This window comes from Gastrolobium bilobum, unplaced genomic scaffold, assembly GCF_033153095.1.
Source record: "Gastrolobium bilobum isolate Gb01-03AN ecotype WA unplaced genomic scaffold, APGP_CSIRO_Gbil_v1 utg2833, whole genome shotgun sequence".
Lineage (NCBI taxonomy): Eukaryota > Viridiplantae > Streptophyta > Magnoliopsida > Fabales > Fabaceae > Gastrolobium > Gastrolobium bilobum.
This window is the reverse complement of record NW_026899149.1, coordinates 528,646-547,995: the sequence shown is the minus strand read 5'-3', so window position 1 is coordinate 547,995 and position 19,350 is coordinate 528,646. Positions and strand designations below refer to the sequence as shown.

General features: G+C 37.5%; 1 protein-coding gene across 2 annotated transcripts; it reads right to left on the bottom strand.

The window, feature by feature from the left end:
* Positions 1–950: 950 nt before the first annotated feature.
* Positions 951–18,996, bottom strand: LOC133287719 (mitochondrial Rho GTPase 2-like). Of its 2 annotated transcripts, XM_061485382.1 has the most exons (14): positions 18,691–18,996; positions 18,182–18,314; positions 17,917–18,066; positions 16,919–17,095; positions 16,552–16,803; positions 15,739–15,807; positions 15,539–15,594; positions 12,330–12,411; positions 12,041–12,252; positions 11,853–11,922; positions 11,551–11,663; positions 2,031–2,181; positions 1,323–1,509; positions 951–1,236 (listed from the first exon to the last, which is right to left on the bottom strand). In XM_061485382.1, the coding sequence occupies exons 1-14, from the start codon at positions 18,894–18,896 to the stop codon at positions 1,163–1,165; spliced, it is 1,932 nt and encodes a 643-aa protein (XP_061341366.1). In that variant the 5' UTR covers positions 18,897–18,996; the 3' UTR covers positions 951–1,162. The 2 variants fall into 2 exon arrangements, 1 of the variants encoding a protein (XP_061341366.1); XR_009748278.1 differs by lacking the exon at positions 951–1,236 and having other exon boundaries at positions 1,375–1,509; positions 2,031–2,176.
* Between the last annotated feature and the right edge of the window lie 354 nt (positions 18,997–19,350).

Below are 19,350 nucleotides of genomic sequence, written 5' to 3'. Positions count from 1 at the left end.
TTATGTGGTTAAACACAATGACGTTATGCGTGTTCAGTCTCTTTTAACGAATTACACTTTAAATAATAACTGTATGCCTAATAAGATTAGACTAGTGATAAGAGATTTAGATGATTTGTATGCGGTCATTAGATTTAAATTTCAGTGTCACCATTATATATATAAAAAAATCTCTAACATTTGGCACAGTAAAAATTAAGTGCTAAATCTAATAACTTGAAGTTTATAGGCTTACTTTCAAACCCAAATACACCTCATTTTTCTTCAATTTTGAGAAACTAAAAAAGAAAAAATAAAAGAAAGAAAAAAAACAATTTGGACTAGCCCCGTAAATGCAGTTCATCAGTGCAAGCAATTAGATTTAACTTGAATAAATGTCATTTCTTTACATTTCTCAGTTGTGTTACATATATAATCCTTGAAACTTTATTTCACCAACAGACACAACCATTGTATTTGTGTATACGATTGCTGATTAGTTTTGTACAAGTGAGAAAGCATATAAAAGGAAGTATATGTAATTTTCTAAATTAAGATCGTGTTTAAAATTATAAAAAATTGAATCATTTGATTTACTTCAATTTTAAAATTAATTTTCATGTTTAAAACTCATTAAAAATGAAATTTAAATTAATTTACAAATCAAGTTTTATATTTAAAATACATTAAACAAATTGAATTTATTTTATTTCATTTACCTAAAACAGATTAAATGACTTAATAAATAGAAACAAAAATGTTAACTCAAGCAATTAAACCTAAAATTAAATTTTACCAAATTTGAATGAATTTCATTTGTACGCAACTCAAGCAATATTTTTTCTATATTAAATCAATTCTTATTTTATAAATCAAATAAATTCCTAAAAATATTTAATTCCAAACGTGTCTAAAGGAGACTTCATGTAATTTCATCAAATCAATGTAATTTATCCTTAAAATATCCATGATGAAAATTAAACAAATAAAAAAATGGAGCACAATCATATTTGGGAAGCTATATAACAAGCCATCATCGCAACCAAAAAAAAATTAGTGATTACTATACATAAAATATATTCTAACTTTAGGTTGCCCAGTAAGGTTGGGGTGCACAATACTGAGCAAGAATTCAACAGTTAAATTTTTAAGTCAGCACTGTTAGCATAAAGTTGCACGATGACTAAGCAGTAGAATTCTTCTTCGCTGCATATGCACGACATGCAGCCAAAGCAACAACTGCCATAGCAGTCCCAACTGTAAATTCAAGACACACAGCTGTTTAAAAATCGACACTTGAATAACAAAAAAATTGAAATTTTGCAAAATTTGTGGTGCATGACCTGAGGCAAAAATAAGAGAGTGCTGAAGAAGCCGATGGTATTGCTTCCTTTTCCTCCCAATCTCAGTTTCTGGAATGCTTAAATGAGGGTGTTCTGCAGCACTAACAATCTTGTTGTACACGTTACTGGAATCACCTAATTTCATACTTACGTGAATAGGTGCCTCTATTCCCAATTCTTGAGTAACCTATACAAAAAATAAACAGATGACAATGTTGTTTTCAAATGTCTATCTTACGGACTACCATTAATCAATTATTTAATATTGTTTATTAGATTATTAAGTAATATTAATTATGAAAAATTGTTATATTTTTTTAATTATAGCACTTGACCAACTGATGGATATTTTAATAGGCTTTGAAATGGATAACCCGTTATGAGTGGGACTACTAATATATTGCTAATTGAGAAGTCTCTAGTCTAATATGATGGTTGCCCCATTTGGCACAGAGACTTTTGGTTTTTCTTATCATAACGAGAGCAGTTAACTCTCACAAGGAAAGGAAGATGGATCCTACCCTCGTGCCAAAGTGTTTACTGGAACATGCTATAATGTGTATTGACATGAATACATGATGAAATTGATCTAGGAAATTTGATTACTTTTCAGTAGATAACATCCTGAACTCACAGCTTTAGCTATGAAATTATGCATAATCATTAACATATCCATTATATGATAATACTGAGCTGAAAATGGAATACCTTAACTGAATCTTGTACCGCCCTTGGATATGGAGTTAAATCATCCTTAGCAGCAATAAGGAGACAAGGAACTCTATGACCAGTTAGATCTCCTTGTCGCGCAACCTTCTCAAGCAAATCTCTGGATTTCTTCCATGAATGTGCATCTGAGCTGGAAAACAAGGAGAAAAGAGCAAAAACTAAGATACGGAGCAAAATGCCAAAAATAAACCACTAATAAACAACTAAGAATTAATCTAGATTAGTTCAATTAAGAGAGATATATTCCACCTAAGGCCTCTCTTTCTAGTGAGAGGAGTTAATAATGGCATAAAATAAGTAGTTCAGATTTTAAAAGCCCATGTCACCCTTCTTTGTCTCACCCACAGGCCTCTCTTTCTCCATCTTCCCCTCTTCAACTCTCCAACCCAGCATCTCTAACTTCCACTCTCCATGATTGCAGTTTATTGATCGACTCCTTCGTTGCCCAGCATCTCTCTCTCTCTGTCTCTGTCTCTGTGTGTGGCTTACAGCATTGTTCTACAGGCTAGTTTCATTTTTTCAATATTACCTCCTTGTTCTCAGAAAAACCCATTTTAAAAGCCCACATGAGCAGGGGCATGTGACCCCCCCTATTTGGAGCGAGACACGGTTATAACAAGTTCTAAGGATAATGAGAATAAAGGGGCGAAGAAGGGGGTTTAATAGATAAGAATGAATCAAGAAATATAGTAGATAGAGAAGAGACATGCCTCTCGAAAGCATGTTATGTTTACTTCTGTTTCAGCAAATTCTGTAGTTGCTCCATGTTGAGATATATAGTCCCACATTGGTTGTATGTGCAACTAATGTGAAGTTTATAAGGCTTTGGGCACTCCCACCCCTTGAGCTAGCTTTTGGGGTGGTGTATCCCAAGGTTCTTTACATGGTATCAGAGCCTCGCCGTCCCCCACTTTCTCTTGTGGCGTTTCTTAGCACAGGTAGGCTGGGTCTGTTGCACTGTCCACTCTTCAAGCCCAATGGGCTCTCGTGTGAGGGGGCGTGTTGAGATATATAGTCCCACATTGGTTGTATGTGCAACTAATGTGAAGTTTATAAGGCTTTGGGCACTCCCACCCCTTGAGCTAACTTTTCTTGGTTATGTTCCTGATAAGAAGGGCTACAAGTGTTATCACCCTGGTAGTAGGAAATTTTTTGTTTCTATGGATGTTACATTTCAAGAATCTGAGTCCTTTTTCCAAGGTCCTCATCTTCAGGGAGAGAATCCTTCACCAGAAAACTCATCACCTCCCTTCTTTGAGTTTGAATCTTCAGTATCTACTTCTTTACCTGTGTCAGTGTATCCTCCTCTTGTTCCTGTTCCTCCTGTGTCTGATCCTCCTGTGAGTGATCCTCCTGTGACTGATACATCAAGTACACCAGAGATACAGAAGATTATGACACCTGAGTTGGTATATCAAAGAAGGAAACAACCCACATTGCCTCAGCAGCAACCTCAATCGTCTGAACCACTGGTAAGTCCTGAATCTCATATTTCTGATCATGATGTTAATACTTCTAATGACTTACCTATTACTACTGATTCTGATGATTTACCCATTGCTCTTAGAAAAGGAAAAAGATCTTGTCCCAAGAAATCTTGTTCTTCCTGTCCCTCTTGTACTCAATACCCTATCTCCCATTTTGTTTCCTCTGCTAATCTTTCTGTGCAGCACAAAAGCTTTGTTTCAGCACTAGACTCTATTGCAATCCCAAAATCAGTACATGAAGTCTTGAAAGATGGGAATTGGGCTCAAGTCATGCAAGAGGAAATGAATGCGTTGGAGAAAAATAAAACATGGGAGGTTATTGATAGACCTAATGGAAAGAAAGCAGTAGGGTGCAGATGGGTTTATGCCCTGAAATATAATTCTGATGGAACTCTTGAGAGATACAAGGCTCGGTTAGTTGCCAAAGGTTACACTCAAACCTATGGCATTGATTATGAAGAAACATTTGCTCCAGTTGCAAAGATGAATATGGTGAGAGTCTTGCTATCCCTTGCTGCCCATTACAATTGGGATATAAATCAATTTGATGTGAAAAATGCTTTCCTCAATGGTGAGTTAGAAGAAGAAGTCTACATGGAAATCCCGCCTGGTTTTGATTCTGTGAAGGGAGAAAATAAAGTTTGTAGATTGAAAAAGGCCTTATATGGATTGAAGCAGTCACCTCGTGCCTGGTTTGGAAGGTTTACTAAGGTTATGATGACCTTAGGATACAGACAGAGTCAAAGAGATCACACTCTTTTCTTCAAGCACTCCCGTAATGGGAAGCTTACTGTGCTCCTTGTATATGTTGATGATATTATTATCACAGGTGATGATTTTGTGGAGAAACAGATTCTGCAAACACGGCTTGCCTCTGAGTTTGAAGTCAAAGACCTTGGGAAACTGAGATATTTCCTAGGGATAGAAGTAGCTCATTCAAGGAAAGGAATTTTTATCAGCCAGAGGAAATATGTTCTTGATCTTCTCAAAGAAGCAGGAAAGCTCGGGTGTAAACCCTCTAATACTCCTATTGAGCAGAACAACAAGATAGGCTATGAAGAGGAGAGTCCTCCAGTTGATAAAAGACAATATCAACGGCTAGTTGGGAAATTGATATATCTGGCTCATACTAGACCAGACCTAGCTTATGCTGTTAGTGTTGTCAGTCAGTTTATGCACGATCCAAAGGAGAAACACATGCAGGCAATAGAGAGAATTCTTCAGTATCTTAAAGCTACTCCTGGTAAAGGCTTGTTATTCCGACGTGATGGCAATCTCTCTTTAGAAGTTTACACTGATGCTGATTATGCTGGATCCGTGACTGACCGTCGTTCTACCACTGGTTACTGCATGTTTCTTTGCGGTAACTTGTGACATGGAGAAGTAAGAAACAAGATGTGGTCGCCAGATCAAGTGCAGAAGCTGAATTTCGAGCTATGGCTCAAGGCATTTGTGAGTTATTGTGGCTGAAAATTGTACTTGATGATCTCAAAATAAAATATGAGGGACCTATGAAGCTGCTATGTGATAATAAGTCCGCTATTTGTATAGCTCATAATCCAGTTCAACATGATCGGACTAAACATATTGAGGTTGACCGTCATTTCATCAAAGAGAAACTTGATAGTGGACTGATTACCACTCCATACATTCCCACTGGGCGTCAATTAGCTGATCTATTAACAAAAGGACTTCCTTCAGACAGATTTCAAGAACTTACTAGCAAGCTGGGAATGATAAATATCTATTCCTCAGCTTGAGGGGGAGTGTTGTAAATATTGGTTATTTAATTATTACTATTTGTTGTATTGGGCCAAGCCCATTAGGTCAAGTATTAGTTCAAGTATTAGGGTTTTTCATTCTCTATAAATAGAGACCTCTTTGTACAGATTATTGACACAATTCAATAATATTTCAAATACCTTTTTCTTTCAAGTCTCCATGTACATGCCTCTGAGTTATTCCATTCCCAGAGAGTTGAATACTGTTTTCACATAATTCAGTCCCATTTACTGTGATTTGTGTTCGTGTATCTATCAAGTCTAGTATAAAAGGGGGAAGAAGTGGGTTTAGTAGATAGGAATGAAGAAAGAGAGAGAGTAGATAGAGGACAGACATGCCTCTCGATGGCATGTTATTTTTACTTCTTGTTTCAACAAATTCTGTAATTATTCCATATAAATGCCTCTGGTATTTATTCCATTGTCAATGAGTTGAATACTATTTCCTCATGATTCAGTTCCATTTACTGTAATTTGTGTTCGGGTACCTGAGAGTTTCTAATTGAGCAAATAATATGCATATTGATAACTAACTAGCTCATAGTGCAAGGCAAGTATTGAACTCTAAACTATTTGGTCATAGAAACTATGATAACATGATATGAACCAATTATCCCTGTTAGAATATTAGATATGATATGATTAGATATGATTGGATTCTGTCTTATCCGTAAATATTCTGACTGTATTCTGACTGTATTAGGATTAAGTTTGACTGTATTAGGATTAGGTTTGGGCCTTACACTTAAGCCCATTAGGGTCTCTATATATTGTAATTCCCTGACACAGATCAATACACAACGTATTCTTTTACATTTAACTTGGTACCAGAGCTATTTCGTTCTGGGAACCCTCGCTTCCGCTTAGAAATCTTGTTCTTCGCTTTAAAACCTAAGCCCACTGCTTAGGAGTCATCTTCTCTTTGCCGTGCGTCCTTCCGGCAAGACATCAAGGACTGTAAGTCCTCTCCAGGCATCTTCTGCACGTGTCCACATCCTTAAACAGTCACCGGAGCCACCGTCAGCCACTGTTCAGGCTGCCGGAGTACTTTTCCGGCGAGTTTTCAGACTGGAACGAACGCGAACAGCACCCTCTCCTCCCGGCACCTGATCTGTGGAAGTCCGGCCACCATCGGAGTTGTCACGCGCTCTCACGCGCCTCCAGTCTTCTCTGCGCGTGGGCTTCACGCGCCACCTTCTACCGGCGCGTGAGCACTATTCCGGCGGCTTTTCCGGCCGGTCTTGGACAGAGAAGCTCGTCTTCTCCTCCTCTTTCTGGATCTGTGGTTGGTTCTTTGTGGGTCTGACTTTTTGTGCGCACCTCTTCTTGATTGGTGATCAGGTTCGTTTCTCTTTATTCGGTTTATATCTTTGTGATTTAATACTATGGAAGCAAACCCTCCAATTCATTCGGAGGTCAAGTCTCCATCTCCTCCTGTGAGAAATTCTCCCAATATCATCTCTACCAATATTGGGTCCATTACCTCTTCAAAATTGAAGGGATCTGTTAATTACAAGAATTGGGCCACCTCTGTTCGAGTTTGGTTCTTTGGACAAGGATATGGGAGCCATCTCACGACTAAGTCTACTGATGTCCCTAAGGAGGACAAGTCTGATTGGGAAAAGATTGACAACCAGCTTCTGAGTATCCTCTGGCAATCCATTGATCTGATCGTCTTGGATATCTTTTATTCCTTTCAAACTTGCACTGAAGTATGGGAGGAAGCAAAAAACCTCTACACTAATGATGTTCAGCAACTCTATTTCATCATCTCCCAGTTTATGGAATTGAGCAAATCATCCGACATTCAGATGGAGACATATATTGGCAAGAGTCGCTCTTTGATGCAGGCATATTTGGATATGCTGCCTTACCCTACTGATGCTACTGCATATCGGAAACAAGTGGAAAGTCTCTTTATGGTTGCCACACTTTCTGGCCTTCCCGAAGAATATGATAATGTCTGTGATACTATCTTGACTAGTGGGGAGCCTGATCTATCCATGACGTATCAGCGTCTTCTGAATTTGAATAAGAAATCTGCTCCTCAATCGTCTTCTGCTGTTGATTCTACTGCTCTAGTTTCCCGTACTGATTTTCGCGGGAATATTGGAGGTGGACGTGGTCGTGGTAGAGGCCCAGGAGGCCGTGGCCCAGGAGGTCCAGTCGGACGTGGTCAGCGACCTCGTTGTCATTACTGTCAGCAACTTGGTCATTATGAGGAACGCTGCTACACAAAGTATCCTCACATGCGACCTTCTTTTGCTGCTAATATAGCTCAATCGGATACTGCTTCAAATGGTACAGTCTCTCTCTCCTCTGAAGAATATGTAGCATTCCAGGCCCTTCTCAGGAAGTCCTCTCCTCAATCTCAGGCCTCCGCTTCAGAAACTGGTAATCCTGTTGCTTGTGTTTCTCATTCTGCATCACTTGGTCCTTGGATATTTGACTCAGGTGCTACTGATCACCTCTGTGGTAATAAGGAACTCTTTTCTTCCCTTACATATTCTGAAAATTTACCCTCTTTTACTCTTGCTGATGGAACTAAGGCCCCCGTTCATGGGATTGGACAAATCTGTCCAACCTCCTCATTGACCTTGACATCTGTCTATTACATTCCTCACATCCCTTATAACTTAATATCTGTTAGTAAATTGATCAATTCTCTTAATTGTATTGTCACATTCTCAAACCAATCTGTTTCTGTGCAGGACCCGGGTACGGGGAAAATGATTGGAGTGGGCCGTGAGTCACGGGGTCTGTTCTACCTTGATGTGCCGAGTCCTTCAGTTGCTTGTTCTCTCACAGAATCTCCACAACTCATCCACAGTCGTCTTGGGCATCCTAGTCTTGCGAAATTGCAGAAGATGGTTCCTCTTTTATCCGGTCTTCAAACTTTAGATTGTCAGTCATGTCAGCAAGGAAAGCACATCCGCTCCTCCTTTGCTAATCGTGTCAATAAGCGAGCAGATGCTCCTTTTTCAATTATTCATTCAGATGTTTGGGGTCCTAGTCGAAGTGTGTCTGTTTTAGGGTTTCGGTATTTTGTTACCTTTATTGATGATTTCTCCCGTTGTACTTGGATTTATTTAATGAAAAACCGTTCTGAGTTGTTTTCTATTTATCAAAGGTTTTCTGTTGAAATTCATACTCAATTTGGTGCTTCTATTCGTATTTTACGTAGTGATAATGCTAAGGAATATGTTTCTGTTGACTTTTCTCATTTCTTAGCCACACAGGGTACTTTACACCAAACCACTTGTCCTCACACTCCACAACAAAACGGAGTAGCTGAACGTAAGAATAGACATCTCATTGAGATTGCCAGGACTCTTCTTATTCACATGCATGTTCCTCTTCACTTCTGGGCTGATGCAGTCCTTGCTTCTTGCTTTCTCATCAACCGCATGCATTCATCTGTGCTTAATAATGATATTCCTCATAACTTATTGTTTCCGGATGTTCCTCTCTTTCCTCTATCCCCACATGTTTTTGGTTGTACCTGTTTTGTTCATGATCTCACTCCTGGTAAGGATAAGTTAACATCCAAAGCCTTTAAATGCATTTTTCTGGGTTATTCTCGTCTTCAAAAGGGTTATCGTTGTTACTCTCCTGATCTCAAGCGTTACTTAGTTTCCGCTGATGTCACCTTTCTTGATCAACAACCCTTTAATTCTATCCCATCTCCATTGTCACAGGTTGATCATGTTCTTCCTGTTCCTTTTCTTGACTTGTCTTTGCCAGATGCAGGTGCTTCTACTCCAGATAAGCAATCACCTATTGCTCCAGTACCTGAGAACCGTCCACTTCTCACTTATCAGCGTCGTAACACAGTACCTCCAGTCGACTCGACCCCTGCTGACTCATTGCCCCTTGCAGTTGATTCTTCCCCTCCGGATCCTTCACCAGAGGCTCTTCCCATTGCTCAAAGAAAAGGTACACGTACTACTCGTAACCCTTATCCTCTTTATACCTTCTTGAGCTATGATCGTCTTTCTCCTCCTCATTTCACCTTTGTTTCTAGTCTTTCTTCTGTTTCTATTCCTAAGACCACAGGTGAAGCACTTTGCCATCTAGGATGGCGCCAAGCGATGCTTGATGAGATGACCGCACTTCATACCAATGGCACTTGGGACCTTGTTTCTGCTCCTCCAGAGAAGTCTATAGTTGGTTGTCGTTGGATGTTTACTGTGAAAGTTGGACCTGATGGCCATGTTGATCGTCTCAAGGCACGCCTAGTTGCCAAGGGTTTTACTCAAATATTTGGTCTTGATTATAGCGATACATTCTCTCCAGTCGCTAAGATGGCGTCCGTCCGCCTATTTCTTGCCCTTGCTGTTGTTCGTCACTGGCCACTCCTTCAACTTGACATCAAAAATGCATTTCTTCATGGTGATTTACAAGAAGAAGTTTACATGGAGCAACCACCTGGTTTTGTTGCTCAGGGGGAGTCTGGGAAGGTATGTCGTCTTCGAAAATCCTTATATGGTCTCAAGCAGTCTCCTCGAGCATGGTTCAGTCGCTTTAGTTCTGCTGTACAGGCGTTTGGCCTAATTAGCAGTAAAGTTGACCATTCTGTATTCTATAGAATTACATCTCCTAACAAGTGCATCTATTTGTTAGTCTATGTTGATGACATCATCATCACCGGAAGTGATCAAGACGGAATCTGTCAATTAAAACAACATTTATTCAGTGCATTTCAAACAAAGGACCTTGGGAAGCTGCGTTACTTCTTGGGAATTGAGGTGGCGCAATCTAGACAGGACATTTCTATCTGTCAAAGGAAGTATGCCTTGGATATCCTAGAAGAGACTGGTATGTTGGGGTGTAAACCAGTTGATACACCCGTGGATCCTAATGTTAAGTTATTGCCCAGACAAGGGGAGCCGTTATCTGATCCTGGACGTTATCGAAGGCTGATTAGGAAGCTCAATTATCTTACTGTGACTAGGCCAGATATTTCTTTCGCTGTCAGTACGGCTAGTCAGTTCCTTGATTCCCCTTGTGATTCACATTGGGATGCTGCTGTGAGGATCCTCCGATACATCAAAGGAGCACCAGGAAAAGGTTTGTTGTATTCGGATCAGGGAAAAACAGAAATTTGTGGTTACTCAGATGCCGATTGGGCAGGATCACCCTCGGACAGACGCTCTACTTCTGGTTATTGTGTCTTCTTCGGAGGAAACTTAATCTCATGGAAAAGCAAGAAACAACCTGTTGTTTCCCGATCTAGTGCAGAAGCTGAGTATCGTGCAATGGCAAATACTACCTGTGAGTTGATCTGGTTAAAGCAGTTGATTCAGGAGCTTCATCTTTGTGAACAGAAACAACCCATGACACTCATCTGTGATAATCAAGCTGCGCTACATATATCCTCTAATCCTGTTTTTCATGAGAGGACCAAACATATAGAGATTGATTGTCACTTCATTCGGGAAAAGATTCAGTCAGGAGAAATCAAGACAGCGTTTGTCAACTCGTCTAATCAACTAGCAGATGTTTTCACTAAAGCTCTTAGAGGTCCTCGGGTTGAATACATTTGTAACAAGCTTGGTGCTCATAATATATACGCACCAGCTTGAGGGGGAGTGTTAGAATATTAGATATGATATGATTAGATATGATTGGATTCTGTCTTATCCGTAAATATTCTGACTGTATTCTGACTGTATTAGGATTAGGTTTGACTGTATTAGGATTAGGTTTGGGCCTTACACTTAAGCCCATTAGGGTCTCTATATATTGTAATTCCCTGACATAGATCAATACACAACGTATTCTTTTACATTTAACTATCCCAAAAGTTTAAATTATTAGGTAAAGACAAATAAATGGTCATTTTTTCTCTTGGTTTCCGGGGGCGTCCCCCCTCCCCCATTTGAATGAGACTAATCCCTTTTGTGGCGTAGAGGGTGAAATTTTTTACCACTTCACCCAAATTGCTTGGCTTAGAATTCGAATTAAGGACCTTTCAGCCCCAACAATCCGCTCCTTGGGCACAACTCACTTACCAGTTGTGCCACCCCTTGGGGTTAAAGACAAATGAATGATTGTATATTACATCTCTAATAATTTATTTAGGCAACTAGTTACATGGGATACAAACAGCACTTCGACTTTATTTTTACTCTACCCATAAATAAGCTGGTTAAAGCAAGAATGCAAGACACCACTCCCACAGCTTAAATGTAGCAAAGCAGTACCACATAAAATCATTTTGCACCATACCTGTCGTACACAAAAACAGCTACATCACAATCTGCCAAATAATCCTGATTTGACAAAACTTTCGATACTTCACCCTCTGGTATCTCCCGCAATACAAGAGTTTTCCTAGTTCCCTATATAATGGTAAACATCAGGATCATGATTATATATAGACTGTATATTCTTAACTTCCTCTACAATATCTATAAGACATATTTACTAGTAACAGGGTATATTACATTGAGGCAAAGCATGAGAGAAAGACAATATCATTTTTCAAAATCATTCAGATAACAATAATGTTTTCCAATCATGGTACTCACCCCCATTAATTCAATGGCATTTGCAGCAAACTTCTCAACCGTTGTCGGAGTATAACTATTTGAGAAAGGCCTATGAAAATGAAATTAAAGGAAAACGGACTCAAACAGTAGGAGTGAATGAAATTTCACTTGCTGATAGATCAAAATATATTTAAAGACAAAATGTGGTGATTGGTTCAGAAGCACACCTTCCCAATAACGAATCTAGCAGAGCAGATTTCCCGGAATTTTTAGAACCAAAAACGTAGCATTGGAATACATTCCTTTCTGTTGCTTGCTTCTTACGATCTACTGATCTTCTGCGAGTAACACGGAGTGCTGCAGCAGGATTACCACTATATCCAATGTAAATCAGATTAGCCAGGCTATATGATGGATCAAGTAATGTCATAAGGGCCCACTGCATCACACAATTTAAGAGATATATCAATAACTAACTTATTGGGAAGAATAAAAGACAGCACAAGTTATCCCCACCTGGCACAGAAATCCATTAAGAGATATGTAACCCATGTCAGTTCTCTCAGCAGCATCCATATATGGAACATCATTCCATGGACTGCAATTCAAAACCAAGTACCAAACATAAGACGGATGACATCAAGTGGAAAAACAAATAGACCAATATAAATCATTTCAAGATATTTATCACAAATGAAAAAGAAGGAAACAAGTGAATAATTTGCAAAGAACATATTGCATTTGAACAACAGATAAAAGGATAGGATATTCTGCCTACTTTTTTCTATGCCTATTCTACCTACTCCTCTCCAACAATGTTAGATCATTATTTCAACTAACCTTCACCCTTTCTCCTCTTGAGATTGTGATCTAACAGTAATGGATAAGAATAGATAGGCATGAAAAAAGATAGGTAATTATATCTATCCAATAGATAAAATTAAAATCAATATAACTATAAAATAGGTATCACCTGAAAAATTAAAAAATATCAATGTTCCCAAAGGTAACTTTATGTATTTAAGGTTATGAAAAAAAATTGTTTTCTGAGCTCTCATAATGCAATAGAATAATTAGATGCTTCATGCTTATTATTGAGATAGAATAAAAAATTGTTTTAATGCTACAGAAACATTGACTTTCTTAAGAAAAAGTGAAAAAAAAAATCCATTAAAGATGTAATACTTATAAAAAATACTTATCCTGGAAAAGAAATTCTGTTTAAAAGAGGGAAGGAAATGACTTCAAAAGCGTATACAAATGCTGACTACTATAGATGAAAAAAGATCAACCTCCCGATACTGGACTTCTCTTGAAGGAAACTTGGTAACTTAGAGGAGTAAAAAACAAAAAATTTGTTGAAAGGTCAAGTGTAGAAACAAAATTCCAAGCTATGGCCTTAGGGATCTGTGGACTCTGTTAAAATTAATTCTAGAAGACCTAAAGATTGAGTAGAACACACCTATGAGACTGCAACGTGACAACAAGTCAGCAATAAACATTGTACATAATCAAGTGCAACATGACAAGACCAAGCATGTTAAAGTAAACAGTGACAGACACTTCATCTAGGAAAAGTTGGATAATGGGACAATTTGTACACGAATTGTATCTACCAGGAATCAACTTGCATATGTGCTGACAAAGGGATTAAACAGTGATATATTTCAATCTATTGTTAGCAAGCGGGGAATGGATAATACCCACTCACCAACTTGAGGAGTGTCAGAATCGCACTGTACAGAACACTTACTTCATAGATTGGATTACATCCCATAACTAGGAGACATATTAGCTGTACTTATTTTGTATTTTTGGTGTAAGAATCATTGACCTGTATTTATAAGAATTGACAGTAGGTACAGGCATGAGCAGTACCATAGGATTTTTCTTATTTAGATTACTTTGTATTCTATTTAAGAGAACATGCTTTTGTAAGAAATTATCAGACCATTTCTGACAATAACAACACTAGTATTAACTGCTACAACCTAGCACAATCAATTTTTTTGTTTTTAAAAAACTAAACATGGCCAAAGGGATACATTAAAAGAAATGAATAAAAGCACAAAATTCCTTACATAACTGGACCAAAAAAAGAATCTAAAGCCCATAACTTACCAAAAAATAAGCTCCAGTCATAGTTCTGTTCTCATTATGATACGATACCAATTTTAAAGATGTAAAGTGGGAGCATTATAGGAGATCCACACCTCTTGATGCTGACTCAGCAAAACAGTTAGGAGAGAATATTCGAGAAGTGAGTATGGAGGGGAATTGGTTAGGAAGGCGTGGGATTACTGAAGCTGTTGAAGAATGATGATAAATATAGATGAAAGGAATGGAGAATGCAGAAAATTAGTTGGGAATGGAATTGGGACTTGGGAGAGACCGTAGCCTCTCTAAAGCTACTGGACTATCACTTCTTCATTGTTATTTCTCTTCTTCAGTTTCAACTATAATTGATTCTCTTTAATTCTATGTAGCAGCATTATAGTTGTCAAATTGGTGTAGTAATTCTTCTGTTTGTAAAACACTTCCAGTATTTAATATAATCTTCTGATAGGATTGATACTCAGAAATAATAAAGAAACACAGAAAGAAAATAAAAATGAAACGAAATTGTATTTGATAAACTGAAATTCTTACAGAACAAGACTTGTACATGCTATTACAAAAGAAAAATGAGAATGTATTACAATGGAAAATTAAAAGAAGAAGAACAATGACAGATATCTGAGTATTTGAGAGACTCAGTACTCTCCCAGCCCAATTCCAAGTTAATTCCCAAGATGCTAAACTATTCCTCCCCATCCTTCTTATAGTCCCCTCCCCTAGGTAACCAAAATCCACTCTCCCTTTCATGCCCCCTGGAATGTGTGAGTTAGTTATGAAGGTGTTAATCCCCTGCAGTTGCACCTATGATACACCCTAGTAATGGGTGGTATCCTAGCATCTTCTTACTCGTGTGCAATTATGCTTTCTTTCCCTTCTTTACTTCAAAATTCTGTAGAAACCTAACACAATACCAACTATAGTGGTGTGAACAGTTATGATCACCTAAGAACTCAATCGAATTCCCAAAAGAACTTGATTCATTTTTACCCTATTAGAATACCTAGATGATATCGTATAATATTGAAATTATATCTTAAAATAGTTTAGAGTATCCTAGATTGCAGTTTATAGTTTGTATGTGGCCCCTTCTTTTTCCCCTTGTACACTAAAGTAAATTCCTATTAGTCTCCCTCGTAGAAATCGTGATGCAAGTATCAAAACGGCAACAATTACAAAACTTCATCATAGGAATTGCCCAAAACCTCCAAACAACATGTATAAAGGGCATCCTTGAGGAGTTCAAGAGGCAAGTCATTTTTGACTTAACGTGAACGCTTTACAGGAAACAAAAGTCTACCAATACTCCTTGAGCGTAAGCAGTATCTTATACAGGGTGTCCTCTTCTCTTTGCAATGATTACTCAGCATTGAACCTACAACTTATTTTGAAGATCTCCTCCAACAACCGAAGTAATAGCTAAAGCTGTTAGAGGCAGTCAATCAATTCTAGAGTTCTTCACCCACAATAAGAAAAAGTAATTTATTTGGGCAGACTAAATATGACACTAGTGAAGATACTGGTTATAAAAGGGATAGTCAAAAGGCGAGTTCACCTTTTTACTTTTTTTATACTTAGAAAGTTTAGAGGAGGGGAGGTTGCAAGTTTACCTTTCTGGAGCAGTACAAAATAGCTTATCAATTTCAGCAGGTCGTAGGGCTCGATCCTAGAGAGTATCAATGTTCAAAGAAGCAAATCATAAAAAAGCATATTAGATAAAGAATATCACCTAAAAAGAATGCTCAGAGAGAGGGAGTTAAAGCACATAGTAGTGGTCAAGGAAGTCAAAATAAAAAACATTACCACATACTTTATCCATGTCTAACAGTCGGAAGATACCATTTAGAAACTCTACAGCTTCACCAGTCAGCTCCACACTCTGTAAGATTATGCCAATGAAAGTAAATACTTCATATCATTTGAAAGTTAAACAGGAAGTGTAAAATAACTTTACAACTATTTGTAATGACTTGATGACCTGAAATGATGGAAAAAGTAGTATTTGGTATAAAGCGCATACTATGTCTTGTGCTTTTTGAAAGCCATCATTTGACTCAAGAAGCATGCATCAGAAAACCAATAACACCAAATATTTGCATTGCTCTTTCCATGTCAATAAGGAGCAACAAGGAATAAAATTATAATATATCAACTACAACAATAAACTAATTGCAATCCAGACTTTCATATTTTTACCAAAGGAATGCCAACAGATAAGGAAAGATCTCGACAAATAACTGTGCAACAGATAAGAGTATTCTTTCTGAAGTGAGTATAAAATCTATACTTGATTTCTCCAAATCACTAATCCAAGAGACCCAGGCAGTTCACAGCTAATATTTGCAAAACCTCCAAATCACCAAACCCCAGATACACTTGGTTTTAGGAAATCATCAATCTTAAAACCTACTAGTCAGTAGCTAATAATATAATTTACAAGTATAAGCTTAGGTAACATTTTAGTCTTCCTAATTTAACAATCACATACATTTTCTGTTATTGTTAATAATAAGATTGAACATTGTACAGTTAAATGGCTGTATCACTACTGTAATCTCTTCCATTTAAACCAAACAGCAAGACAAAAGCTGAAATTCCACAACAAAAGAACAAAGAATATGACCTGATCAGAAGAATTCTTTGATGGAACTGGAAGAAAATCATCCTGGAGTTTTAAATCATTATCATATCCAAAGTTTCTTAGAACAGCCCATAATGTCTCTGGACGCCCTTTCCTTAGGAACATATTATGGATATAAATAAACCCTGGAAAAGTAAGACCAAGTGAGTTGACTCCTTCAGGTACTTTCTGCTGTACAACAGTTTTGACCCCTGCTATTTCAGATGACTGCAATGGTGCATTGAAACATCTAACCTGTTGACGTATTTGCAAGTTTTGAATAAAGGGGCTATACATGAAAGCACCAAATATTCAAAGCATATGAAATAAAAAAGGAAATGGAAAAAAAAAAATCAAATCTATCAAAAACCTGAAACTCATTTAGTTCAGCATCATTGAGGGCATCATCCATGTCACGATCAAAAAGAACAAATATTCTTCTCAATGCCCTAACACATCGATCTGTCAAAGCTTGACTTTCATGATCAAATAAGGGATCTACTGGATGCAGTACCGCTTTTTGAGCAAAATAAAAAACTTCAGGAACCTAAAATTGTAGAAGTAATATTAAATTTCAGGCACTTACATTTTGCAAATTCAAAATCAAATATAACTCAAATTAATAATAATATAATCAACATGATGTCCTTATATATGTAAAGCAAAACAATTGCAGTATTGCAGAGATGCATGACTATCTTACTTTACTCTATACTTACTTGTGAAGGAGAAATAATAAAAAATTTAGCTTTTTTTTTATCTATTGTACTCCTTGTATTTCCTGATTAAGGATCATTTTGGCCTTCGATAGACCATAGGTTTGTATTTTGGCATAGGGAAACATGTTAGAAACTTAATTTACTTGTCAGATATTGTTGTAATGAATACCATTGAAATAATGTATTGGGTTGGCTGATATTTAAACAAGATAAAGAGGATAGGCTTATATATTTTCCATCTTGTTTTCCAATATGAGATACACTACCCCAAAAGCTAGCTCAAAGGCTGAGAGTGTCCAAGGCCTTATAAACTCCACATTAGTTGCTCATACAACCAATGTGGGATTATATATCTCAACATGCCCCCTCACGCAAAAGCCCTTAGGCTAGAAGGGTGGAAATTGCACAGGCCCAATTTTTGGTTTACCTTTTTGTGCTTTTTATTTTAATTCCACTTTAAAGTGGGGGACGACGAGGATCGAACTTGTGACCTTATAGTCACTCGAGCTCTGATAACATGTAAAGAACCTTGGGATACACTACCCCAAAAGCTAACTCAAAGGCAAAGGGAGAGAGTGCCCAAGGCCTTATAAACTCCACATTAGTTGCTCATACAACCAATGTGGGACTATATATCTCAACAATATACCTGGTATAGTGTAGCAGCAGAGCATTCAATGCAGGAGACAATTTCCTTGAACTGTTGTAGGAGCTGTGTCATGATACGCTCTATGCTCACTTCCTGACTTTCATCTCGTAAATCTAGCTTGCAACCAACCACAATTATAGGTGCTTTCACCTGTATCACAAAATAAATGAATAAATGAATAAATAAATAAGAATACTATTTGTTTGCCATTCATACTTTGTTCCTAATCAAATAAACGCCAAGCAAAATACACAAAACCATCAACCTCCAACTTCTGCAGTTCCGGGAACCAGTAAGAACTCAATCGCGAAAAGCTCGTTGGCTCATTGCAAGCATAAGTTAAAACCACGACATCCGCTCCTTTCAATTCTTCATTGCGCTTGCTTTGTTTTTCCAAGCTAGACAAAAAAACAACATTGGTTCATTCCAAGCATAATAGTGGCTTTGAAACTGTGACGTGTGAGTAACAAATTTCAGGGACACTACTCTATGAATATAATCTAATAAGATATTTTAAATCTGGCCATCAACAATCATCACATGAATATAAAAATATCCGTAACATAGACATAAGACATAAAAAAAGTTCAGTCAAGAGAATGCATATCGCACTTTGGGTAAAAAGAATTATTAAATCACATTCGATTCAGTTAAGTGCAGGGTTTATCATTAATTGATCAATTGTTTCATAAAAGTAAAATAGGATTTCTTCCAATTATTTTCAATAAAAATAATTTATGCAATTAATTATGCAAAGTTCGGTGTGTGGAGGACCTGGATGATGTGTCAATGACGCTAAGAGGAACGTTGTCGGGGTACAAGTCCGCCGGCAAGAAAGTGGGCGGAAGCACCGGCGGAACGGCATCGGGGAATGACTCCGATGCCATAGCATTTATAAGGCTTGATTTTCCGGTGCCTCGGTCACCGACGACGACGACTCGAACTGGACTACGACCAGCCAAGCTTGAGTGTTTTGCCATTGATGCGATGCGAGATCACAAAAGAAGCTGAGGAAATGATGGAACGTCAATAATCAAAGATGCAAATGGTGTTCAGAAGCATCCTCTCATCTTGAAATTCTTAAATTTCACACAGTTAAAATGTTATCTCTCTATAGTTGGCGCACGTCAATGCGTTCGATCCTCCGCGTTATTATTTTTGGGAAGGATCTCTATATTTCTATAGATATTCTCAATTATTTAATATATTACATATATACAAAAAATACAAAAATTTGATATCTCAGTATCGCGAGATTATATGAAAATTTTATTATTTCCCTAATCCCCTGTATCTTGTTACTTCTTACACTAACATTATTTTAACAAATTATAGTTATATTTCTTATTTTATGTAATGTTTTTATATACATATATCTTCTTTGTTTTATGTATAAATTCTATAGAATTCTTTTAGAAATAACAAAGAAAAAAC

Excerpts from the sequence above, each read along its gene's own strand:
- LOC133287719 (XM_061485382.1), bottom strand. The coding sequence starts at position 18,896 with ATGGCAAAACACTCAAGCTTGGCTGGTCGTAGTCCAGTTCGAGTCGTC. Across the intron at positions 15,595-15,738 it reads GACTGTTAGACATGGATAAA|GATCGAGCCCTACGACCTGC; the intron begins GTATGTGGTAAT and ends GATACTCTCTAG. Across the intron at positions 12,253-12,329 it reads TTAATGGATTTCTGTGCCAG|TGGGCCCTTATGACATTACT; the intron begins GTGGGGATAACT and ends TGTGTGATGCAG.